Genomic DNA, 26498 nt, shown 5'->3' with positions numbered 1-26498 from the left:
CTACAGTCCTACCTGTGTTGTTGTGAGCTCATTGTATTAGAATTTATTCAGAAGTGCAACTGGTCCAATCCATTTGTTCCTTCATTGGTGGACCTGAGCTGCTTCTGCATTTGTTCTTTTCTCTACGCAGTGGCCGCTTTATTAGGTACACTTGTACACCTTGCTCACTAATGCAAATATCTAATCAACTAATCATGTGGCAGAACTCAATACATAAAAGCATGCAGACATGGTCAAGAGGTTCAGTTGTTGTTCAGACCAGACATCAGTATGGGTTAGAAGTGACTTTGACCATGGAATGATTTTTGGTGCCAGACGGGGTGGTTTGAGTATCTCAAACTGCTGATCTCGTAGGATTTTCACACACAACAGAATTTAGAGTTTACAGAGAATAGTGAAAAAAACAAAAAAAATCCAGAGAGGGTCAGTTCTGTGGGCAATTAACCACCTTGTTAATGTGAGAGGTGAAAGAAGAATGGCCAGACTGTTTCAAGCTGACAGGAAGGTGACAGTAACTCAAATCGCCATGCATTACACCAGTTTTGTGCAGAAGAGCATCTGTGAATGCACAACATATTGAATCTTGAAGTGGATTGGCTACAGCAATAGAACACCACATACACACACTCAGTGGCGACATTATTAGGTAATTTGAGCCTACAACATCTGTCAGGAAGCTAATGTGATCAGATCAGTTTATTTTCTGCAGCCAGCTGTTAACCCAATGCCAGGCAAATTTTATTAAAATGTTCCAAGGATATATTGGCCTTGGAGGGAGTACAAAGGTCAGATTTATTAGAATGATTGTAGGGTTAAAACAGTCCAATTGTAGTTGCATAAACGAGCCTTGTATTTACTTGAGTGTAGGGGGATGCATGAGCATACCAGTTTTTAAGTGTAGCAGATGGTTAAATGAGAAAGCCCACAGAAGAGTGAAAGAGAATCTATCTCCTCTGCTGGGAGGCACCCACAGCAAGAACGTAAAATTAAAGTTGGAGTGATGTCAGGAATTTTAGTTGCACGAAGACTAATGGAAATGTGGAATTGTGTCTATCAGAAAGCTTTTGCGGTTAAGAGTAGATTGAGCATTTCAGAACTGAATTTGATGGATTTTCAATTTGGATCCAAGGCATGCCTGTAGTATTAAGAAATAAATTTTCCATGACCAACAGAAAGGCAAGATGTACTGCATTGTTGCTCCGTGTTTTGCTTTATCACACAATCATAACTACTCCAACAAAAAAATCAAAAAAATTAGGAAAGAGATCAAGACTTGGAGAGAGGTGCAGAGGAAATTTAACTAACTAGCACTAGGGATGAACAGTTAGGGTGAGAGACTAGAGATGTTGGGATTGTTCTCCTTAGAGCAGAGTGATACATCACAAATAATGTATTGAGCCATTCAATATTATGAAGGGCTTTGATAATAATTGAAAGAGAGAAATACTTACCACTTATAGGAGAGTGGCAGCCAGAGGATGCAAATTTAAACTAATTTTTAAATATCTAATGGTGAAAGTAGAAGTATTTTCTTTGATTATTTGAGATTATCATCAGTGCAGCCCAAAATGATGAATACACAAATTCAGAAGAAATTTTCAAATAAAATATGTTCAAGGGAAATTATTCATAGAATAATGGATTTTCAAAGAACTGCTGCATTGTAACTATTTTCTTCTATGAAAAAAGGGGGGAAATAGTGAACAAACATTATCCTCCATATGTTGAGTTAATCCCATTAACCTCGTTGTTACCAGCAAGAAAATGCGAAGAATCATCAAATACTGAAATTAAAATGTTATTTATTCCTAGATCTTGCTATAAAAAGCATCTCCTTGTCCTTGTCAGCATATTTCTAGTAAGGAAGGTAGACATAGTAACACCAGTTCTTTTCTGTGTAAGCTCTCCTTTTCTCCTCTCCCACACACACAAAAAACGTGGATTTTATTTTATGGTTCTTTTACAGCCGTCTCTTAGAAAGCAATGCAGATGGGATTGAGGTGTCGTACAATGCCTGTGGGGTTCTGTCACATATCATATTTGATGGAGATAAGGCCTGGACCATCGCAGAACCTCGTCGGGTTGATGTGATGGATCGGATGTGGCGAGCAATCTCCAGCTGGGATAAAAATTCAAGAAGAAACATTAATTACAGGTGAGAAGTGGAAAATTCACTGTGGCATGATATTATGAACTGAGCATGGGAATGGGAAGGCGTGTGAGGAAAGGTGGGATTGTGTGATTTTTTTTTTACTTTGTGATTAATTTAAGACAATACTGCTATGCTGGCCGATAGGATACTTTTGGGTAGTGATGGATTGCCTTGGCCAGTGGGGGTGGGGGGTATGTACTTTGGCCAGTGAATGGTGTGTACTTGAGCCATGTACTGTTGGTACTTTGTGTTAACGGCAAGAGATGTTTTGGCCACTGGAATGTGTTTTAGGTCACATTTTTGGGTGTTTTGATTTGGCTAAATATGCATTTTGGCTTGTGGGCTGCTATATTCCAGTGACAGACATTGTGCTCAATATCATCAGGGCCAGAGTTTTAATAAGTGACCATACGATGTAGTAGCAGAATTAGGCCATTCAGCCCATTGAGTCTGCTCTGCCATTCCATCAGGGCTGATGCCAGATCCCACTCAACCCCATACCCCTGCCTCCTCGCCATTTTCTTTGATGCCCTGACTGATCAAGAAGCTATCAACTTCTGCTTTAAATATACCCACGGACTTGGCCTCCACTGCAGTCTGTGGCAGAGCATTCCACAGATTTACTACTCTGTGGCTAAAAAAAATTCCTCCTTGCCTCTGTTCTAAAGGGTCACCCCTCAATTTTGAGGCTGTGCCCTCTAGTTCTGGACACCCCCACCACAGGAACCATCCTCTCCACATCTACCCTATCTAGTCCTTTCAACATTCAGTAGGTTTCAATGAGATCCCTCCCCCCTCCAAACATTCTTCTAAATTCCAGTGAGTACAGGCCCAAAGCTGCCAAACACTCCTCAAATGTTAGCCCTTTCATTCCCGGAATCATCCTCATGAACCTCCTCTGGACTCTCCAATGACAACACATCCTTTCTGAGATATGGAGCCCAAAACTGTTGATGGTACTCTTAGGTGCAGCCTGACTAGTGTCTTATAAAGCCTCAGCATTATTTCCTTTTATACTCTATTCCCCTTGAAATAAATGGCAACATTACATTTGTGCCTTCTTTACCATAGACTCAACCTATGACTTTTAGCTTTCCTGTGTGCTGCTAGCTGCAGAGCTAGTGATGAAATAGTTGGCCAGTGGTAGAGTGTTTAGGCCACCAGACGGGTGTTTAGGCCAGCAGTGGTATTCTAAGCATAGGGCCTTTGAACTGCTACTCGTTTCTTCCTTCCTGCAGATCATTTGAGCCAATCTTGCGCCTTCTTCCTCAGCAAGTGGCTCCAGTCAGCCAGCACTGGGCAACCTGGGCACTCTTTAACCTTACATCAGTCTATCGTAAGTACTGTTTAATAATGTGTCTCTTAACATTCATTGCAAAGGACTGATAATTAAACTCATATCCATAGTGGGATTTGTTTTTCCACTGTTCTGACGTACTAGTCTAGAAAGATCATCACTGCAATACTGTGCCCCTGCATTTCAGAGCTTATTAATTCTTTACCCTAGTTTTAAAATCTTCCCATAGCCATAACCATTACAAAATCTGTAACCTCCTTAACCAATACAACCCTCTGAGATTTCTTCATTGCTCGAATTCCAGCTGCTTATACATTACTGATGTTGTCCATTCTACCACTGGCAGTTGTCTAATCGTTAAGCTCTGAAATTCTATCAAAAAACTCCCAACTCTCGCGCCGTCCATCAAAATGTTTCTTAAAACCGATTTTACTGAACATTTCCTTTGAAGTAACTCTTTGTCAGATAACATTTTAAAATGATATAAATATTAAGATTAAAGCACATAATACATACACCATGCCAGACTGGACAGTGTTCCTAAAGTGGAACATATTTGTGAAATGATACAGCACAGCAGGATGCCGATTTTGACCTGTCGCACCTATGCTGGTGTTATTGAATAATTTGAGTTTTTTGGCAACTTCACTCATGGTGCTGGCATTGGAAATTACCATTATTTGGCTAACTGCCCAGTATCACTCTGTGCTGGGAAAATTGGTCTATGGTACTATCAGACTAATGTGCCCTGCAAGAAAATCAGAAAGGAGGGGAGGAAACAAATTCAACTGTCAGTGCCACTTCTAGCTTCCCTCACCCTTCCCGCTCCCCTGGCCATCCGTTCCCCTATCCAAGGTGTTAAATTTGAAACGTTAGGTGTTTGGGAATAATGACTATTATTTTTAAAAGCTTGCTGTTAGAAATAAAATGTTGAACCAGAAAATGAGATGTTGTATATGAGCTGAAAGCAGTCTGTGAACCTAACACTGAATAACTTAAATCTTCAGCTGAGAAATACTGTACGTTGTTGATAAAAGAGAATGGAATTGAATTGCTGAAGGGAGTGATCGAGAGTGACACAGCTAGATCAGAGACCAAAGACATGGCAGAGTAAGTAATACTCTCAAAGGCAGGACTGTGTGTCCCATTCAGAGAACTTTGAGCCTGAGGTGATGTAGGAAGGCTGAAATGCAGACAAGGTTTCAATCTGATGTTCTCATTGTTTCAGAGTGCAGCGGTTCGACTTTTAACGTTACACCAGAAAGTGACACCGTAGAATCATAGGGCAGATCTTGCACTAGTTGCTCCAAGGATCCAAACTCACATAAGTTGAGCCATAGCGAAACACCAGAGAAAGGTTAAGCACATAAAACTGTCTGCAAATTGGCAGTCATTGTCACTGTTATTGGGTGGCTCGGTAGCTTAGTGGTTGACATGGCGCTTTGTAGTGCCAGCGATCATCGATCAGAGTTCAGTTCCTTCCACCGTCTGTAGGAGTTTGTACATTCTCCCGTGACCCTATGGGTTTCCTCCGAGTGCTCCAGTTTCTTCCCACATTCCAAAGACGTACGGTTACCATCAGTGAGTTGCGGCTTGTTTGACGTCGGAAGTGTGGCGACACTGTTAGTCCTGACGAAGGGTCTCAGCCTGAAACAACGACTGTACCTCTTCCTAGAGATGCTGCCTGGCCTGCTGCATTCACCAGCAACTTTGATGTGTGTTGCTTGAATTTCCAGCATCTGCAGAATTCCTCGTTTGCTAATCTTTATAATCTCTTTATCACATTCAGACTAGACACCATGTAAAATATTAAAGCTACTGGCAGCTTCTCAGTCCCTGGCAATCTGGTCACAAAACACAGCCAGGATCCTTTCTGCATTTCCAAAGCTTATGCATTTCGCATGGACAGCTTTATTTCAAAATAGTATCATCTGCAATCATCAAGCCTAAAATGGGGACTCTGAAAGTTCCATGATGGGTATTTGTTCAGCCTCTCCCCCACAAGAACACAAAATAAGGTATTTTTGGACTAGTTGAGCAATGAGAGGATAGGAGTGCCGCTAAATATGGTAGGGAGCATTTTAGCAGCTGGATTGAAGTGATAGGAACATAATTGTATTTCCTCTGTGTTCTGTTAACTTGAGTGTTTGATCTTTTCAGCTTACAAAAATTGGCAGTGGGCATTACCCTGGGTATAGAAGACAGACCTCCTCTTGATGAAGCATTCTTGATGGGATCAATAAAGTATCTATCTATCAGTTCTTATGATAAAACAGAAAGTGCTGAAATACTCAGCAGGTCTAATTGAACTGTTCCAGACCAGAAGCGTTAACTGTTTCTCTTTCCATAGATGCTGCCTAAGCGGCTGAGTCTTCCCAGCACTTTCTCTTTTTATTTCCAATTTCTGGCATCTGCAGATTTTCTACTTTTATTGTGCTCTTTCCAATTTCAAATGATGTCATTCAACTTTGATTAAAAACAAAATAATTAAGATACTAATCTCTTTTAAAGTGATTACTCTTTTTATTTCTCTAATCCACAGAGAGGTCATTAAATTCTGTGAGAACTTTAAAGAGGAGCGGATGGACACATCGAGTTAAAGGCTGAAGATAAGCTATTACCGACTGTCACTATTTCCTGTCAGGCGTGGAGTCTAAGTAAACACTGAGGAACTTTAATGTCCTGCTACAATAATGCATCAGATGCATTATAGGGAAGAACCTCTGTGCATGACGTGGTGTCAAGATGACACGCAGCAGAATCATTTGGTGTTGCACAAGAAAATGTTAATTCATGTAATTTTTTATTGGATAAGGAATTAGCGTTTTCTCCCACTTTAACCCTTCTTCCTTCTTAATTTTTAATCTCTTCTCATTGCCTTTTGAGTCTCATTTCCACCCCCCCCCCCAACCCTGGCGTTCCAGCTGTATTCTCTCTCACTGTCTCTCTCTCTCTCTCTCTCTGTCTTGCTCTCTCTCTCTCTCTCTCTCTCTCTCTCTCTCTCTTCCCCCCCCCCCTTTCTATCTCTCCCTGTCCTTCCTTTTCATGTTTCTTTTGTAAATTGTGCTTCCATGGTTAGTCTTGAAAATTTTTTGATTGTGAAATCTCTTGGGCTGTGCCAGTTAATCAAATGTCAACGGTTAGAAACAAATTCAATGGTTATAAACTTTTAAGAAAAATAAGGAGTAATTAATAAATGATTTGTTGTTGAGGCACTTGTTCCTGTAGATGTGCTGATCCTTAGTTCTTGATCCACAACTGATGATATGTTAACAAGCTTGTGAGCTTAGTCTTTAAGGCAGCACCAAAGTTGTTAGTTTCCAGTTCTATAATAACTTAACATAATAACTAAATGACAGCTATTGATAAAATAATAACTATGATAGCTTCCACTTAAAATGTTTTTTACTTCCAGTTTTAATTATAAACTTGATGTTCTCAGTGGGCCTGCAATATTAATACAGTGTAATTATATCAGGAATAATATGGTGATATGATATCAAGCAAGTTAGGTAGTTCTATTGAAAACTGAGTATTTAGGGTTACACTCATAATTAATTATGGGTAGTTTGATTGATGTGTAAGTAATCTTTGAGTTGATTTAGGTATATATTTTGGCTTTTTAAATTAAAATAATTCTTTACATTCTGGATATGCCAAAACAAATTGAGAATCAACTGTTGGTTTGTGCCTTTTGTTCATCCCCAGTCATCTGCCCTCCTCCTCCTTCTCCTCCCAAGTTACCTCAATTCAATCTGAGTTTGGGAGGAGTGATGAGAAGTTGAGGGAAAGCTGACGTTCTTTCTCTTGGTGATCTGATCAATACAACTTATCTAATTTGATGAATCAGTGACTCATAGAAAGCTTGTCAAATTTTACGTCAGGGTGGATCCAGATGATGTATTACTGGCATGTATCAACCCCACAGCTGTGCATCTGTTGTTGGCCAAGTCTCACTCCTGAGGCTGTTGCAGTCACACTTTAGGTATTCCATGAAGTGGCAGCTTCTGTGTTTTTAACACACAACGAAGATAAAGAGCCAATGCACCTACTGCTGGTACATTCAGTATCTACAATGGACAACCAGCATCAAAACAGACATGGTATTTGTATTAACCATCTAGTTGTTGTACATATTCTAATCTTTGTGTGAATCATTTAAAGCTTACTTTGTTTCTGAGTTTGTATTGTTATCACCTGATGTAAAAGTACCTGAGAGAGTACAACATTGAACAGCTGGACAGGTGCACCTTGAGGATCCTTCTGTTATTAAGCATTCAAGGTATATTTATTATCAAAGGATGTATAAATTATACAACCTTGAGATTTGTTTGCTCACAGGTAGCCACAAAGCATGAAAACCAATTAAAGAAAAAACTAAAAGACCAACACCCAATGCACAAGAGAAAGGGGGAAAAGGCAAATAAAAAACACAAATCATGCAAACAATTGAAGTGAATAAAAACATTTCAAATCAAAATGAGCCTTCAGATCCTCAGCCCAGAGTAGGCCCAAAGCCTTGGTATCAGTTCATCATATTAATGGGGATGGAACACAGCAGCCGGGGTAGTCTTCATCGCCTCAGTGCCATGGAGAGAGGAGTGACCATTGAGGAGAGCGAACGAAATTGGCTCTCACCTCTGATCTGGGTCAGCATTTACATAGTCTAAACAGGGAATCGTGCTTCACACTAGGACCCGGCTGCTGCAAAGGGCTCCAGGCCTACGATCCGCCGCCCAGTGACTTGCTCCGTGCCCAGATGTCTCCGCTCAGCCTGATACAACTCTCAAGTGCTTCAAATCAGCTCGGTGCCCAGAGTAATCCAATTTCACACCGGGGCCAGAACTCCACTGCCCCGACCGCTCCTCTCCAAAAGGCTCAGTCCATCTGCATCAATTCTGCAACACACCATCTCGAGTCACCCCCTGAACGCGCCTTGCCGTCACTGGCCCCTTCTGTCTTTGTGGCGATAATTTAACACAATTAACCTCAGAAAAGGTGTTTTTAATGATGTTTGTAGTCAATTTTCTCACCGTTTGAACTACCAGTGAGCTGTTGTGCGCGTTTGGTAGCGCCATCTTAACTGGAAGCAGGTAATGGCAGGAAAATATTTGTTACAGTTGTGAGAAAAGTGCACTCCAGTATTCCAGAAGTTGAGACTGTTGTACATAAGAATCAACTTGCCACACCCCGGAAAAAGATTAGGCATTGTCTTGAAGTAAAAGTGACTTACTTCCACTCCATTTGTGCCAGATTTTGGAGTGCTTCCAATGACTGGACATGAGTTGCAAACACAATTTTCCCTTGAATGGCCAAAATTGTGTCAGTGCAGTGAGTGTAACGTCATCAAAATGCAGTAATGAAAAGAGCTCCTACTCCACTTTGTCTGGTCATAGAGTCATAAGAATACTCCATTTGGCCCATCTAGCCGGTGCTGAACCATTAATCTGCCGAGTCCCATCGACCTGCAGCGGGACCATAGCCCTCCCAACCATGCACCTATTCAAATGTTGAAATGGAACACACATTCACCACTTGTGCTGGCAGCTCATTCCACACTCACACCACCCTCTGAAGAAGTTACCCCTCATATTCCCTTAAACACTTCACCTTTCACCCTTAACCCTACCTGTAGAAAAGCCTTGCTTGCGTTTACCCTATCTATATGCTTCGTAATTTTGTATACCTTATCAAATCCTCACTCAGTCCTCTACATTCTAGGGAATAAAGTACTAATCTAGTCAGCCTTTCCCTATAACTCAGTTCTTTAAGTCCAGCCACATCCTTGTAAACTTTCTCTGCACTCTTTCAATCTCATTTACATCTTTCCTGTAGGTAGGTGACTAAAACTGTGCACACTACTCCAAATTAGGCCTCACCAACATCTTATACAATTTTAACATAACATCCCACTTCCTATACATTAAAGGTCAATGTGCCAAAAGCTTTATTTACAACCCTATCTACCTATGATGCCACTTTTAAGGAATTACATATCTGTATTCCCAAATTCCTCTGTTCTACCACACTCCTCAGTGCCCAACTGCTCACTGTGTAAGACCTACCATGGTTGGTCCTCCCAAAGTGCAACAGCTCACACTTGCCTGCATTAAATTCCATCTGCCATTTTTCTAGCTGGTCCAGATCCCACTCCAAGCTTTGTTAGTCTTCCTCAATGTCCATTACACCCCTGATCTTGGTATCATCTGCAAATTTGCTGATCCAGTTCAACTTATTATCATCCAGATCATTGATATGACAAACAACAGTGGACCCAGCACCATTCCCGGTGGCACACCACAGGCCTCCAGGCAGAGATGCAACCATCTGCTCAAACTCTCTGGCTTCTTCTGCAAAGCCAATATCTAATCCAATTTACTACCTTATCTTGAATGTAAAGCAAACTCCCATGTGGGACCTTGTCAAAGGCCTTTCTAAAGTCCATGCAGACAATATCCAGTGCCATGCCTTCATCACCTTTCCTGGTAATTTCCTTGAAAAACTATAAATTGGTTAGACATGGCCTACTACCTACAAAGCCATGTTGACTATCCCTAATCAGACCCTGTCTATCCAAATAGTTATAAATCTGGTTCGCTTCGACCATGAACCAGGAATTCTGCTAAGTTGATGGAGAAGCCACATATTTTCAAGAATATTCTTAAAGCTTCCTTGAATATGTGTAGCATCTCCATCAACTTATATATCCTATCCCTTACCACGGACCAAAGCCTCGGACCTGGAGATGTTGGCCTGACAGAGAATGCTGACATTGGTTTGTTTCTAAATTTGGAGGAATTTGCAGTGATGACACAGCACAGTTGTGTGCTACTCTGTTGAAGAAAAGAGTATTTGCTGTGGCTCATTTAGTAAGATTCACTTGCCATGTCTAAAAAGGTCATCAAATTGTGCTATTTGTGGTAACTAGCTGTGTGTAATTTAGCTGTTTAATTTCCTAGATTTGCAACTATACAGTATTTCAAAATACTTCAGAGGCTGTTATGACTTTAGAGAGTGTGGAAGATATTGTATAAATAGAGCACTATTTATTTCCCTTTAATTCTCTTTTGGAACTTCAAACTTAACTAGAGCTGCAGTGAAACTCTCCAGCTGAAAGACTGACCTACCTTGGTGCAATTCTTCAAGATACTTGGGCTGCTTATCACCTTTTGTTATGTTTTGTAACTCCAAAACATAAAAACTAATTGAAAGGAAAACAAAGGAGCTGGGAATTGCAAGTTTTAACTTATTTTTACTTTAAGAGAGGCATGCATGTATCACATGGTGGTGTGATGACATATGCCTTTTACATATAACCTGCTATGCGCTATTTAAATGAACAAGGACACATAATCAAAAGATACATTTACCATATTACTGAAATATTAAATGCACAACACTCCATCCTGCTTAGATATAAACTCCCAACTCAATATAGAATGCATCTCAACTTGTATATGGTGGCATCCGTTAGTCTCACAGGACCATGGATCTGCGCCTGGAAAGTTCTCCAGGGTGCAGGCCTGGGCAAGGTTGTATGGAAGACTGGCAGTTGCCCATACAGCAAGTCTCCCCTCTCTACGACACTGATGTTGTCCAAGGGAAGGGCAAGAGCTGATACAGCTTGGCACCAGTGTCATTGCAGGAGTTGCCAGAACGAGGTTGAAGGCAACGTCAGACTGCCTTAGGGACTCCAGCTCCGGATTTGTACTCAAGGTTTACTCCTGAAGCCTTTCCCATGAGTGGGTATGGCCGCAAAGCAGCAGAGGTTTGAAATCAGAGTTTTCCCCTCTCTTAGATGGACTGCCTTCCCAGGCTGACGAGCTCCATCTATCATCTATACGGTATACTGTATAATAAAACCACTATATAGGCATCCACAGCATAGTAAATTTTAAATTGTCCCATTCAGTCCTAAAGATTTAATCGCTGTGGAGGCTTTCTTACTCTTGTGATGTGAAGTCTTTGCAAGTGGGACTTGTGGCTGTGAAACAATCTCAGGTTCTGGGGCCTCCTCCATTGTGTTTGTAGGAGGTGGCTCTGGGACTGCAAGAAGTGATTCTGACAGCTCTGGACACCTTTCTTCTCCTTTTCTCAGCTTTTATTTCAGGATCTACTTCAATCTTCGCTTCTCTCCTTTTCAACTAATTGTCTTTCTTTTTCTTGCCTTTTTCTAGTTTCTTGATTCTCTGAATTTTCTAATTTCTCAAGAAAATAGGTTTTGTTTATCCTCTTCCATTTCCATCGTGCTTTTGTCATCCTCCTCTTTTCCTTTTTCTTCTTTCTAGGATGTGCATCTTGATATTTGGAGGGAAGGTGCAATTAGTCCACTGGAGTATTCTCTTATTAATCCTTCTGTTGCTCCCTTTACAATTTGATTTCTCTTCTTGGTTTTCTCATCCACAACATCTGATGAATCCTGTTTTCATATCTCCATTGACTATTTTCTTTTTGGTCTTCCATTCTTCCACCAGGACTTTGTTCTTTGCATCTACTTTTCCCACTTGAAGCTCATGCAATAACCTTAGATTCTGGTTCTTTATACTCCCAAAAGCTGAACGGTTGCATCTTTCCTGAAGCTCCTTGAACTCTCTTGCAGCTTAAAACCAAGCCACGTTTCGCAAGTAACTTGCCTGATTACCATCAGAAGCTTTCTCAGATATGTTGCCTACAAAAACTGCTTTTGTTGCTTTCACCACTTTCACAATTCCTCTGAGCAGTATGATCCTTCCTTGGTCCAATGTTTTCCAACCAGAGGCACAGAGTTGGCTCCAACACCTGTTTGCCCTCTGTTGGGCACCAGTTCATGGTGTACAACATGGAGACAGTTTGGCATCATCAAAAACCTTTCTTAATTCGCTTTCAGTTGATTCTCCTACAGGGAATGTGGCATGCAAATTGTGGATGGATCTCCAATCGAATTGTGGTTGTCTCAGCCAATCACGACTCCACAATGCTGGCCTTCCTGTTTTTACCACATTGGCAGTTGTATTTCAGTATTAACATTCTCACCGGGTGTTATCTTTTCTCCAGTATAATTTCTTGTTGGGACATCAACAGGCTTCAGTTCAGTATTTTTGAAATGCTGTTCAAACTCATTTTGTGGAATGACTGAAACAGCTGAGCCAGAGTCCAATTCCATTGTAGTTATTTTGCCATTCACTTTCACTATAAGCCATATTGATTGTTTATAAACAACAAAAAATTTGGAGATGCTGGAAATCAAAGTAATACACACAAAATGCTGAAGGAACTCAGCAGGCCAGGCAGCATCTGTGGAAAAGAGCAAAAAGTTGATGTTTCCGGCCAAGAGTCCTGATGAAAGGTCTTGGCCCAGACTGTTGTCTGTTTGCTCTTTTCCATAGATGCTACCTGACCTGCTGAGTTCCTCCAGCATTTTGTGAGTGTTTCTTATCTATAGTTAGTTTTCGTATTATAAATCTCAAGGATACCCAGTCCTGTGTTACTCTGATCATTATCAGATTTTTCATTGACAACATGCAGATTAGTGCTCTTTTTGAAACTGCAACTTCACTTTTTATCTTTTTCTCTTCTCTGTGCAGTCCATGTCTCTTTTTTTTTTGCCTGTTCGGTGTGCTTTTTCCACAGTACTGTATTTGTCAACATGGAGCGGAGCGGGCCGTGGGAGAGGTGTGGGACAGATGGTAGAGCAGAAGTGGGGGTGTGGCACAGGTGCAGACACACCCAGCCCTGAGACACCAATGTAATTTGATTCCAAACAATTGACTTACTGATCATTACAGAATGTTTCTCCAGTGCTTCCTGTTGTCTCCCTTCTCCTTTCCCCTTTTTCTCAAAAATGATTCCCTTCTCCCTACCCCTTTCCCACTCAGTCCACAACAGAAACCTATATCAGAATCAGATTTATCATTACTCACATACATCATGATTTTTTGTTCTTTTTTTGCAGTAGCAGTACAGTGCAATACATAAAATTACTACAGTACCGTGCAAAAGTGTTAGGCACCCTAGCGATATATATATGTTCCCAAGACTTTTACACAACACTGTATGTGTCCTACTTGTTGCATTTTCTGTAAGCTTCACCTTTAAATCTGCTTTGGTCTGGTGTATGTGAGCCCCTGCCACAGTGGTAACACACTTTGGCCATGCAGGTTTCTGCTTAGATATTGCAATTTTGTTCACAATCACTTCCATTCCTTACTGCAACTCAATTGCGATTCTGCTATGTCCATTGATACAGCTATTTCAACTACTCTTAAATGTAAGTTGTGCTTCAGATTAGGAGCCGTTTTTGAAAACTTTCTTCTAAGATTCTACTAACTAAACTATCTTTCGGTGTATCATTAAGCCCATTACTGAACTGACAATGCTCAGACAAGCTCTTCAATTTAGCCATGTATGCTAAAATAGACTCCCTTTTGATTCCGCTTATGAAACATAAAGTGTTCTGCAATCAACAATAGTACTGAGTGTTCCTGCATTAGTTTCATGATATCAGCAAAGCTCTTTTTGGTTTGTTTGGTTGGAGCAGTTAATTTTCTAACCAAACTGCATGCCTTTAAACCCACTGCACTCAGCAAAACCGGCACTCACTTCTCATTGGCTATTTCATTTGCTTCAAAATATCACTCAATTCGCTCAGTATATAACATCCAGATATCTGATGTGTAACCAAACATGTCAATCTTCACGATATTGTCAACCATTTCTGCTCTTTTTATAATTATTGTCACCCAGTACTCACTGTTCATGAACCCATGAATTTGTCTGTCTTCTGCCCTTTTTTTTTAACTCGAGTGACTTTCTCCCCTTGTGAAGAAAATAAAAATGTGCAGCAATTTTCTATTTAAACTTGAGTGTCTTGCTGCACTTTAACAGGTAGGTTGGCATCTCAGATTCGTTTAAAACTTCCTCGTCACTATTATGTTTTGTAACTTGGCCTTTTCTCCTTGGGGTGACGGAGGACGAGAGGTGACCTGATAGAGGTGTCTAAGATGATGAGAGGCATTGATCGTGTGGATAGCCAGAGGCCTTTTTCCCAGGGTTGAAATGGCTAACACGAGGGGGCATAGTTTTAAAGTGTTTGGAAGTAGGTACAAGGGGATGTCAGAGGTAAGTTTTTACACAGAGTGGTGGGTGCATGGAATGCACTGCTGGCGACAGTGGTAGAGGCGGATACAGTAGGGTCTTTTAGAGACTCTTAGGTACATGGAGCTTAGAAAATTAGAGGGCTATGCAGTAGGATAATTCTAGGCAGTTTCTAGAGTAGGTTACATGGTCGGCATAACATCGTGGGCCGAAGGGCCTGTAATGAGATGTAGATTTCTATGTTCGAAACATAAAAACAACGGAGCTGGGAATGCGAGTAACTTTGTTTTTACTTTAAATGAGGTGCACGCGTATCACATGGTGGAGTGATAACGTGGGCTATTTATGTACTTTTACATGCAACCCGCAATATATTACTTAAACGACAAGAATGCTTAATCAAATTATATATTTATAATATTACTGAAATATTAAATACATCACACCTATCACCTGCCACCTTGTACTTCCTCACCTCCTCCCAACTTCTTATCCTGTCTTCTGCCCCCCTCCTTTCCAGTTCTTTGAGGGATATTTGCTCGAAACATCAATTATTTAATCCTGTCTATAGATGTTTCCTAACTTGCTGAGTTTCTCCAGTATCTTGTGTGTGTTGCATCTGCAGAATATCTTATGTTTATGATTTGGGCTGCTTAAACTATTTGCAATTAGGACAAAGGCAAGACATACAGTACTTCATTAAATGGGCAAAAGAAAAAAAATCTGACTTGCTTTTAGTGGGAACATTCTCCACCATAGCAAAAGTGAGGCAGGGTAGTCAACTTCCCAACTTGCAGTCACTAGAAACGGACTGCGTTGCCCTGCCAAACCCATCATCTCATTCACTGTAGAGACAAAATTAATCACTGGTGCTGCCTTCTGTACAGCTCCTCCATCTGGCAAATATCTCACTCCTTTTCTTCTTTTTTTTTATATATACAAGGAGTTTCAATTTTTAACGAGGCAGGGATCAGATCTGTTATTTGTACAATACTAGGACATTCCTGTATTTCACATAAGGCTGTGACACCATTCTGAACCTGAAAAGTGATTGGGTGTCTGCGAGGATTCCAGGGATTGAGTGAAACATGTAATTACATTAGATAAACCAGGGACAAACACATTTGATTATTTTTGTCTGGAAGGTGTGCATCCCATGTCTTTGATACATAGAAAGCATAAAGATTCAGGCTTTAACTCCTACTCACACAACATTTCCTCCAGATTCTGTTTGAGTTTCTAATTTGTTCTTAAACATGTAAATTATATCCAGGGTTGCTCCACTCTATTGTAGTATTAGGGAGTTATTGGTGTAGTAAAATCAACTAAGGAAGAGTGCCAATTTCCTGAATTCAGAAATCTGTGCTACTTTAAAAGTCAAAGGTTCACTAATTCCATCGAGGGATTTCCTCCAGGAACTGATCCTGGATCAAAGCCGATGTAAAGGAATAGTTAAACTGAGCAAACTTTGATCTGATTCAACCAAGAAAAGAAAAGGTAGAAGGTGGGTGTGGTAGGGAGACCCAAACCACTTTTTTCAAAAATGTTCCACTCACACGGGTCTATTCTCAGACTATTAGTTCCTTGTCACACATATCAATTAGATTGTGCTACTGGATTCTTAAGAGAGATCTCTTGGTTGAGCACAGACCAAGTCCATCAAAATTTAGCTAATACATTGCGTCTAATTACTGCTAACATAAGCAATATAGATTTGTGTGTGTTTATGATGAGAGAATGTTGAAATTTGAATGAAAGGGCAGAGTAGGTGATGCTATTATACATAGTGAATAATTTTACAATACATAACGTTCTCATTTAGATTATTCCACTTCTCCCACTGCTTGTCATATAAAGGTACCCACATGTAATGCTGAGGCTTCATAAGGCATTGGTCAGAATGCATTTGGAGTATTGTGAGCAGTTTTGGGCTCTTTATCTAAGAAAGGATGTGCTGGCATTGGAGAGAGTACAGAGTATTTGATGGCTCTGGGTCTGTACTGTCTGGAGTTTAGAAGAATAGTGAGGGGGAGGGGTCTCATTGAAACCTATTGAATATTGAAAGACAGATAGAGTGGAAGTGGAGTGCGATATTTTCAAGAGTGGGGAAGTTTAGGAGCAGAGTGCACAGCCTCTGAATAAAAGGACATCCCTTTAGAATAGAGATGAAGAGACGGTGATGAGATCATTGCCACAGACGGCTGTGGCAGCTAAGTCTTTTGGTATGTTTAAAGTGGAGGTTGATAGGTTCTTGATTAGTAAGAGCTTCAAAGGATATGGGGAGAAGGCAGGAGAATGGGCCTGAGAGAGATAATAAATAAGCCATGATGAAATGGCAGAGCAGACTCGATGGACCAAATGGCCTAATTCTGCTCCTGTGTCTTATGGTCTTGTGTCAGACAGATATAAATGAAACAACACAAAACTAGACTTCAGCAATTTTGAAAACCACTGAATTTTAACCTTTGGTTCTTGTAGAATGAACTGGAAAAAAAACCTACAGATTTAGATTATTAGGTGGATGTTAGAATTTTTGTGTGTGTCTTTGTTGATTTGAGTTTTATGGTTGCTTATAGAGTGGAATATCAGTATCCTAAAAGAGTTGTACATTCATCCTTGACAACTAAGTATATATTCTTGGACAGCAGACCGTAAGGAGATGTGGTGCTGTTAATGGTGTCATCTTTACATTTCTCTTGCCCAAGGAGACTAATGTTTATAAAAATAAATGACAATAATTCAAAAAGTGCAGTTAATTTTTCTTAATGATCCAGCCAATATTTATCACTCAAGCAACACCAGGAGTAGTAGAAATTTGTTTGTTTTTTGCTTGTTATGCTGTAGGGAAGACAGTAATGATGAGTAGGTTTCAAGGGTACTTAGAGAGTCATCGTGTCATCGTATCATAGAGTCATCGTGTCATAGAGCTATACAGCATGGAAACAGGCCCTTCAGCCCAACTGGTCCGTACTGACCACAGCAACCTCTCTGCTAGTCCCTGTTGCTTGAACTTGGCCCCTCCCCTCCACATATGCTTCCAAATACCTCTTATATTGTACCTATCTCAACCACCATCTTACAGCTCATTCCAGGTACTCTGTGTAAATTCATTACCTCTCGACTGTCTTTTTAAGTCTCTCAGCTCTTACTTTTGTATCTGTGTTCTCTAGTTTTGGACTCCCCAATGCTAGGGAAAGGACTATGACCTCCCACCTTCTCCATACCCCTCATGATTGTATATACTTCTATGAGGGTGTCCCTCATTTTCTTGCATTCCAGGGAATAATGATCCAGCCTAGTCAATCTCTCCCTATATCTCAGGCCCCCTAGCCCAGGTGACACCTTGGAAAATCTCTTCTGCACCCTCTCCAGCTCGACAATGTCTTTCCTATAACAGGGCGACCAAAACTGTACACAGCTGTCCAAGTGTAGGCTCACCAATGACTTGTATAACTGCAATATAATGTCCCAGCTCCGGAACAGATGCCCTGACTGATGTAGTCCAGTATGTTCAGTGCCTTCTTCAACATCCTGTCAGCTTGCATGACTGCTTTCAGAGAACTGCACACTTGTACTCCCAGGCCCTGCTGTTCCACAGCACTTGGCAGTGCCCTGCTAGTCACTGTATAGGTGAATGTCCAAAAGGCACCACCTCACAGTTATCTCAGTTGAAATCCATTTGCCCATCCCCTGAACTTATCAAGATCTCTTTGCAATTCACTGTAACCTGTTTCACTATCAACCACACCCCTGATTTAATATCATCAACAAACTAGGTAAATGTGCCACATCCAAATTATTTGCATCCATAATGAATAACAGAGTTTTCAACACTGACCGCTGGTACTTAAATTGATCTAAAGTGCTTTCCTTGTGGTAATGAATATTCTTTTAATTGCAATGGGCCAGAACCTGCCCCATCGACCTCGGACAAGGTATATGTTCTAATCAACATACAGGTAAAATGAGGTATGATGAGGATTCAGTAAATGTTAACATTCCGTAATACTCAGCTATTACGAAATAGCTATTCAACATCGGCTTTAATGTAATGGTTCAGTAGTAACACTTTCTCAGATGCTGCACACGAGCTTACTCAAAAATATGATACAGAATCAAGGAAGATATAAAGGATAGACTGAAATCTTGATAAAGTGCATGATCTAAATCAGTGTTATAAAAGAAATTGGATGGGGAAAGAGAGAAGAAGAAAGTAAGAGACATAAGAAGTAAGGGAGGGAATTCCCAGGTTTAGGTCCAGGAAGACGTACTGTTCCTAATAATGGTGTCTGCTCAAGGCCTGAAGTGATGGTTTGTCGGTCTTAAGAAGTTTACAGAATTAGGGGGAGTTCTGGAGGGATTTTATATCACTGAAGCAACCATAACCCCAATTAATCTGGTCTGGTACTTACAACGTTTATATTGACAGCAATCTAATCATTTTTTAAAAGTCGATTCAGAATTATATCCCGATCACCTGTCGAAACATTTCAATCCGGTTCCGAGAATCCAACCCGGCTCTTTTCTGACACCAACCGAGGCAGAATTCTTCACATTCCCCGAGGAGACCCAACTTGTAGTAATAGCAGCGAACAAGTTAAAGACAGGCGGTCAGATAAACCCAGGACTACATCTTGTAGCTAGTTCTTTTAGAAGAATAGTGCCCTTTCCTTTCCCCAGCAGGTGAGTGTGTTGTTGAAGTTTTCTGCCTGGAAAACATAAGGTAAAAGACGTGTCAACGCGACTTTCATTCGGGTGAAGTAAACGGAAAATGCTGTAAATACTTAGTAGATCAGGCTGTGTTTGAATATAAAAGGCGCTTCGCCTTAAATGTGAACTCTAATTCTCTTTCCACTAAAGCCAAGAATTTACAACATTATCAGTTTTTATTATGTATTTCTACCAACAATTGTATTTAGTGTTTTTAATGTTTCCAACGTTCAAATAACTGTAACCAGAAAATTCCCTCCAACCTCCAGCTGTGAGTCCGCTCCAAGATCTAAAACTCCTCTTTCTCTCCTCAAGGACCTAGTGACCTGATCCAAGATGCTGACTGGAAGATTAATTTTCCATTGTAAATTGTCCCTAGTGTAGGTGAAGGGTAGAATCTATGAGCTGATGGGAATGGGGGGTGGGGGAGAATATAATGGGAGTAACACACACAAAAAATGCTGGTGAACGCAGCAGGCCAAGCAGCATCTATAGGAAGAGGTACACTCGACATTTCGAGCGGAGACCCTTCGTCAGGACTCGTAAGATTACTGTAAGTGGGTGATTGAAGGTCAGCATGGAACTGAAGAATGTGTTTCTATGATACATGACCTCACTACTCTGTGGCCTTCGGTAGAGAAGGCTGCACTGTGAATACCAAATGCAACATACTAAACTGGAAGAAGTATTATTGGGTTATTACTTCACCTGGTCCATGCCGACCACAGCAACACCACCCCCCCCCCCCCGCTAGTTCCTGTTTGGATCCCTGAATGGCGGGAGGGAAGATGTAAAAAGACAGGATGCTCTGGAGCAGAAGCAGGTTTGGAGTTGAGCCAGAGCATTGTGGAGGAACAGCCTCTTTTGGATAGCGTAAACAGAAGGAGAGAAGATAGCTCAAATTATAGAGGATGATCCATGAAACATTAAAGAGAAGGAGAACCCTATCTTTGTACTAGGTAGGAGGCAAGGTATGAGAACAGAGGTGATAAATATGGAATAAATCTGATTAAAAGTTCTGATGAGGAAAATGGAGTGGCCTTTGAATCAAAAACTTATTTGAACTAATTGTAGCTAATCCAACATAAAATCTAATTACTTAGTTTATAGACCGTAGCAGGGTCATCGTGATGTCACAGAGAGAAAATCTGAAGATTGATGAAAACTTGGCTCTGATGAAAGATCTGGAGGATCGCCTAAGGATTCAAATCGACAAACTGGAGCACTTGAGACTTTCCATCGCTGAGGTAACACGTATTTTATTTGAAGAAAGCCCTTAGGGTGGAGTCATCGGGACGCCATCATGACGGATTTTTTTAGCAGGCTTTCTTATTTTTACGCTCAATGTATTATTCTGAGCTCGACGCTCAACCCAGCACGGATGGAAAGCGTGCAAGGGAGCCGGCTGCATTTGAACTCAGGAGCCTTCGCTCCGAAGTCCGGCGCTGATGCCACTACGCCACCAGCCAGTCAATACAGTATTTTCCTTTCAATTACTTACCACGGTTTGCTACACTCCTGTGGTAGGGGAGGTCAAAATCCATCACACCATTCCAAAAGTATGAATTTGATTCCTTCCTCTATTGAGAGATGTTAATATAGCTAGGGGACATATTGTCACTACTCTTCTCCTCTAGTTGGGTAGGAATAACTGAAGTTGGGGTCAATTTAGCATCAGTTGCATACTTACTCAAGTCAGTATATCTGGGGTTCAAGCCCCTCCCCAGGGCCTTCAATACACCAGTGCAAACCCAGATCAATCCCCATTCTTCAAAATGACATTAAGCTGAGATCCTCCTACGCTTCCCATTTTCAGTAAAGCATTAAGCTGAAGTGCCTTTTCAGGTGGAAGCAAAGGATCCACTGCATTAGTCTGGCTGCATCATGGCATCGTATAGAAACACCAATGCATTTGAACGGAAAATCCAATAAAAGGTAGTGGATTCGGCCCAGTACATCATGGGTAAAGCCCTCCCAACCATTGAGCACATCTACATGAAATGCTGTCGTAGAAAAGCAGCATCCATCATCAGAGATCCTCACCACCCAGGCCAAGCTCTTTTCTCACTGCTGCCTTCAGGTAGAAGGTATGAGTGCCTCAAGACTGGCACCATCAGGTTCAAGAACAGTTAGTACCCACAACTGTAAGGCTCTTGAACAAAGGAGAATAACTACGCTCCCTTGCCCATCCATTGAGATGTTCCCACAACCAACGCTCTCACTTTAATTCTCTTTATCTTGTTATTTCATGTTCTTGTTATTTATTGCTATTTATTTACTCATATATTTACATTTGCAGTTTGTTGTCTTCTGCATTCCAATTGATCTTTCACTGATCTCATTTTACGAGGGGTGATTGATAAATTCATGGCCTAAGGTAGAAGAAGTCAAATTTATTTTTCAACATAGTCCCCTCCTACATGTACACACTTAGTCCAGCGGTCATGGAGCATACAGATCCCTTCTTAGTAGAAGTGGTCCACAGCAGGGGTGATTGATAACTTTGTGGCCTGAGGTAGAAGGAGATGAGTTATTAACTTCAAACTTTCTGCATTATCACTCAAAGTGTTGAACTGCACGTGCATGTAACGAGAGCACCTTGAACCTCCAGGTGGTCCATAGCAGGGGTGATTGATAAGTTCGTTGCCTAAGGTAGAAGGAGATGAGCTGTACGGCTCTCGTTACATGCACGTGCAGTTCAACTCTTTGAGTGAAAATGCAGAAAGTTTGAAGTTAATAACTCATCTTCTACCTTAGGCCACGAACTTATCAATCACCCCTCGTAGTTACTATCCATAGATTTTAATATGCCCACAAGGAAATGAACCTCAGGGTTATATGTGGTGATATATATACACACTCTGATAATAAAATGTACTTTGAACTTTGAAGCACAGTGGAGCTGTCATTGGGATCTTGACTAATATTAATCCCTGAAACAGCTTCAGTAAATAAAGCATTATCTGGTGATATACAGCCTCTCTCTCTCTCTCTCTCTCTCTCTCTCTCTCTCTGCATGATTTCAAGTGGGAGCCTAACAGGGACAAGGCATGCATTGTATTGAAAGTAATTGGACTAGAGTCGTAACATGTTGTTGTATAGAAGCATTCCATTCCGCTCACTTTGTCCGTGCCAACTGTATGGAAGTCATCCCGTTAGCTCCCACACTCCTGGTCTTTTTTACATGGTGGAGGATGCTTTTACTTTTCTCCTATTGATCCAACTCTTTTCTGAGTGTTGCTGAATCAGTATCCGTACCACCATTCGGACAAGTAACACAGACAATCCATTGATTCGCTCTAAATTATTTCATGGGCTTGGAGATAATTTTGCTGAATTGCAGCCTCTAAGAATGATGCTCCAGCTACTAAAATTGTTGTGGTAGGGTTGAGGGACAAATTTTACTTTGCTTCACTATGTTTGAAACTCTTGTTCTGTGTGTTCCTGCAATTCAGGCCACATCTCCCAGCAGCGAGACTGGCTTTGATTTTATCCAGGAATCCAATGATGACCTGAAGCTACAGATCATGGACCATGGGGACTGGCTGGCAAGAATGAACGAACGAATGGAGACACTTCAAATGAACACAGCAGTGTTTGTACAGGTTAGAGGAAATTGTGATATCTTGAGTTGAGGTACAAGTTATAAAATACTTTGTTTAGCCTATCCTCCCAATCACATTCTATTCCCACAATGTGACGTAGTGCAGATCATGGAGACAACCTACAACTTGTATTTCTTTTCTCAGTCCCCTAAAAATTTTACAGTAAGCTATCTAAGAATATAAGTAGACGGGTGACTGAAGCTAGGTCAGATCTTTGTTTTATGGAGTATTTTTAAGGCAGAGAGATTAGGGGACAAGTTTCATAGCTTACACTGTACGGATCAAAGAAAGAGACTGGAATTGAAGGATTGCAGAAATCTCAAAGGCTTCTGGGGCGGGAGGAACTACCTCACTAACAGATCTACAGTTAACATCATGAACTGTTCATTTTTAATATTACATAGAATATTTTCATATAAGCTTATATAGAAAGCTCCAGATGTTTCTGTAGACAAAGATAGAAATGCCATTTAGCATAATTCATATAGAGATATTCGATCTATTTGTCCCTTACTCCTATTACAGAATGTCGTGTGTCACTTTTAGGCGGGGGGGGGGAGTGGAGGTTAATGTGATAAAATCTGCCACCTAGAAATGTAATCCTTATACCTTCACAGCAAGTCTGAACTACATCAGAATACCTACAGTATCTTTTAGATCTTAACTATGTATAATGCAGTCACTGGAATTTTCAATAATGTGATGGACTTCATTGAAATATACTACTTCTCTGGGGCTTGATGGGTTAGATATTGAGTCTGCGTGACATCTAGAAACAGGGAGCATAGTTTTGGAATATGGGTCAACCAGTTAGACTCAGGAAGAGGAGAAACTACTTTACTCAGAGGATTGCAAATCTGTGGAACTCTCCTCTTGGATGAGTGTGAATGCTCAGCTGCTTGATCACTGGGTGCTTAGACTCCTAAGGGGAATCACTGGATAAGGGCATTAAGCAGGAATGTAGAAGTCAGGCACAGGATCAGGAGGATCTTATTAAATGGGAAAGCATATTCAAGGCCATCATAATGCCCACTTGTCTTTCTACTTAAAAATGCAACCCCATTGCAGACGTGTGGCATGTATAATGTGAACAGTAGAATTATTATGGTCACAAAGTAGACTGCATCTTATAAGTTTCCTTGGAGTGTAAGTGTTTTTAATGTAATATTGTATTTCAGATGAACACAAAACCCCGGATTTGGAATAATAAACAATCCACCAAGCACTACAATCGTTGGCCAAAGTCAACAAACGCAGATGACACACGCTCAGAAATAGGGTGGTCCCCAGCGAGAACCCGGAGAAACAGTGATGCTGCATCTGAGATGTCATGCGCTTGGTAAAAGCCTGAAATCTTCAACCACCATCTCCCCCTACTGTCTACGGTCTGGAAGTAGGGTGAAGGGATTGCAGGGGTGGAATCTAAGGCACCCCAACACATTCCTGCTCATTAACTGTTCCAAACTTTCCAGACTCATTGTTCTAAAGGGTTTCCTTTTTGTAACTCACTCAATACCTCCAACATCAAGTTACTGTACATTCTCATTTTGGTTGTGTTGTAATAAGGGTCAGCCATAATCCCTGTCAGGTCACTGATTCAAATGCAAACCTAGATCCAAGCTGTCATTCTTGGTCCTATAATGAAGAACTGTACCATGGTTAGAGGCACTCACTGTCTTTTAGAGATATTAAACTTTACCTCTAAGGAAAAAAACTGAGGAATTCTCTGCAGTATCTTGGCCAACATTCATCCCTCAACCAGCAAAATTTTTAAAAATTTTGTCATTATCAGATTGCTCATGTGGATCTTGGCTGTGCACAAATTAGCTGCTACATTTCATACTTTACAGAGACTATAATCCAAAAAAAAATTAGGAACTGTGATTGACTCTGCAAGGTGAGATATTCAAGGTGGAGACCGAAGAAATTGGAAAAGGAACCAAGATAGTGCTGGAAATGTCTGCTTTTATTTTTCTCTCTCTCAAAAACAATATAATAACTTGACAATTCATTTTGGTTTTGAGGGATAAAATATTAGCCACAACAATGGGGTATTACTTTTCCTCCTATTCAAAATAATACCCTGGACTCAGACTCTTCTACATTGACATGACAGGGTAGATGGGGCCTCTGTTTAAGAGACAGCTCAGCCAGTAGATCAATACTTCCTCAGTAGCACATTGAAGTCTTGCTCTTTATAGTCTGATTGTCTGAAATGGCGCTGCTAGGAGATTCAATAAATACTTGGAAAGGGAAAAGGCTATAGCATACAACAGAAGTTGGACAAATTGGATTAATGTGTGTTTGGGGGGAGTGAAAATAATCAGAATAATTATAATAATATGTCAAATTATACTGTTCTGTACCGAACATATATCCTGAACATAACAGTTTTTGTTCACCAATGTATGAATGCCTCCTTTTCTCACAAAAAAAAAGTTTTACCAGGAGGATATCTTGCATTATATTTCAGCTAAATTTATCAGTTTGGGTGGATCATAAAATAGCATTTAATTTGTAGGGTATTTTGATGTAAATTAACAATCTGCATCTTATGACAGAAAAATGCTCTTAGATGATAAACAAAACTATAACCAAATACTTAAAATTATTTTTATTAGCAGACTTTGTAAAATGAATATGCATTTGTAATACAGCAAAAAAATATACAAAGTTCTCATAACTATTAATAAAGTTTCATACTGCATTATTCATATACAAGTCATCACTAGATTCTCTGTGAACCCATTAATGTCCTGAGATTCTGATGCAGTCCAGAGAAAAGGGTGGCTGCTCAGCTGGGAGAGGGGTAGATTTTGTGGCCGGCGCTGTGTTGCATGTCTCAACGCGTAGTAAATCAGTTCTTTTGTCTCCTCTGGTCAAGAAAGTTCTCTGAAACACACTTCAAAAACATCCCTTCCTATCCTTTTACGTAATCAAAATTTTTATTGAGATATTTGAATCATCATCACTACTTCACAGCTTTTATGCAGTCACCAATTTGCATTTCAATATCCAACTAATTGCCTGTGAGGAAAAAATACATGAATATTTTAAACATCTGTACTACCTAACTCCAAAGAGATTCTCCAGAGATATAGCCACTGCAAATATGTTCAACCAATTCCATCCTTATACCTCCTTGCCTGACAAAATATGTACCTTCACATACTTTGAACCCATTCCCTTTTTAAGCTAAGTGGTAATTGCCAAAAACATCAGTCAGACGTGGTCCATTACGCCAGTCTCGTTTAATGCATACAGTACCTGAGACTTCGAGCGTATTTATGTAAACATATTTCAGACCCTCGGTACAGTTCTACTGAAAATCTTTCTAGTTTCTTTTTGTGGCACTGTCTCTGTCAAACTTTCATACTACTGTACCTTCGCCTCATAATACGCTCCCAACACTTGAGTTGAACGATACTGAAGATCCGGTGATCGGGAGCAGCAGAGTCCGGTACTGGTTTTACCTCCAACCAGCCTGTCATCCGCACCAATAAGAAGCCGTCTTTCTGTCTCCCTGGGAGACTGTCAAAAGATCGCGTCCTCCCCTCAGCAGGGCTGTTCGCAGCTTCAGTTCTAGTTATTTTTTCCCTGCTTTATCCCCGACCCTTTCTCCGCTAATGCAGAGAGTGAGGGGGGATCGCGGCGCCGAGAC

General features: G+C 40.7%; 1 protein-coding gene and 1 long non-coding RNA gene across 5 annotated transcripts in view; one reads left to right on the top strand and one right to left on the bottom strand.

Annotated features, from left to right (window-relative positions):
- Positions 1-8537, top strand: part of zer1 (zyg-11 related, cell cycle regulator) — a 45009-nt gene extending 36472 nt beyond the window's left edge. For 3 of the 4 annotated variants that reach the window (XM_063073680.1, XM_063073679.1, XM_063073678.1), the window contains 4 exons: positions 1967-2155; positions 3391-3488; positions 4457-4559; positions 5992-8536. In XM_063073680.1, the coding sequence (XP_062929750.1) occupies positions 1967-2155; positions 3391-3488; positions 4457-4559; positions 5992-6049 (448 nt within the window). In that variant the 3' untranslated portion in view covers positions 6050-8536. Of the gene's footprint in view, positions 1-1966; positions 2156-3390; positions 3489-4456; positions 4560-5991 lie in introns of all 4 variants that reach the window. The other variant, XM_063073681.1, reaches the window with a different exon arrangement.
- On the bottom strand, positions 1983-26358 carry LOC134359887 (uncharacterized). Its single transcript, XR_010021220.1, has 3 exons — positions 26222-26358; positions 18935-19231; positions 1983-2119 (listed from the first exon to the last, which is right to left on the bottom strand). It is a non-coding gene; the product is annotated as an uncharacterized LOC134359887 (long non-coding RNA).
- Between the last annotated feature and the right edge of the window lie 140 nt (positions 26359-26498).

Source organism: Mobula hypostoma, chromosome 21 (assembly GCF_963921235.1).
Source record: "Mobula hypostoma chromosome 21, sMobHyp1.1, whole genome shotgun sequence".
In the NCBI taxonomy this organism is placed as follows: domain Eukaryota; kingdom Metazoa; phylum Chordata; class Chondrichthyes; order Myliobatiformes; family Myliobatidae; genus Mobula; species Mobula hypostoma.
The sequence above is the reverse complement of the archived record's forward strand: the minus strand, read 5'-3'. Positions and strand labels throughout refer to the sequence as shown.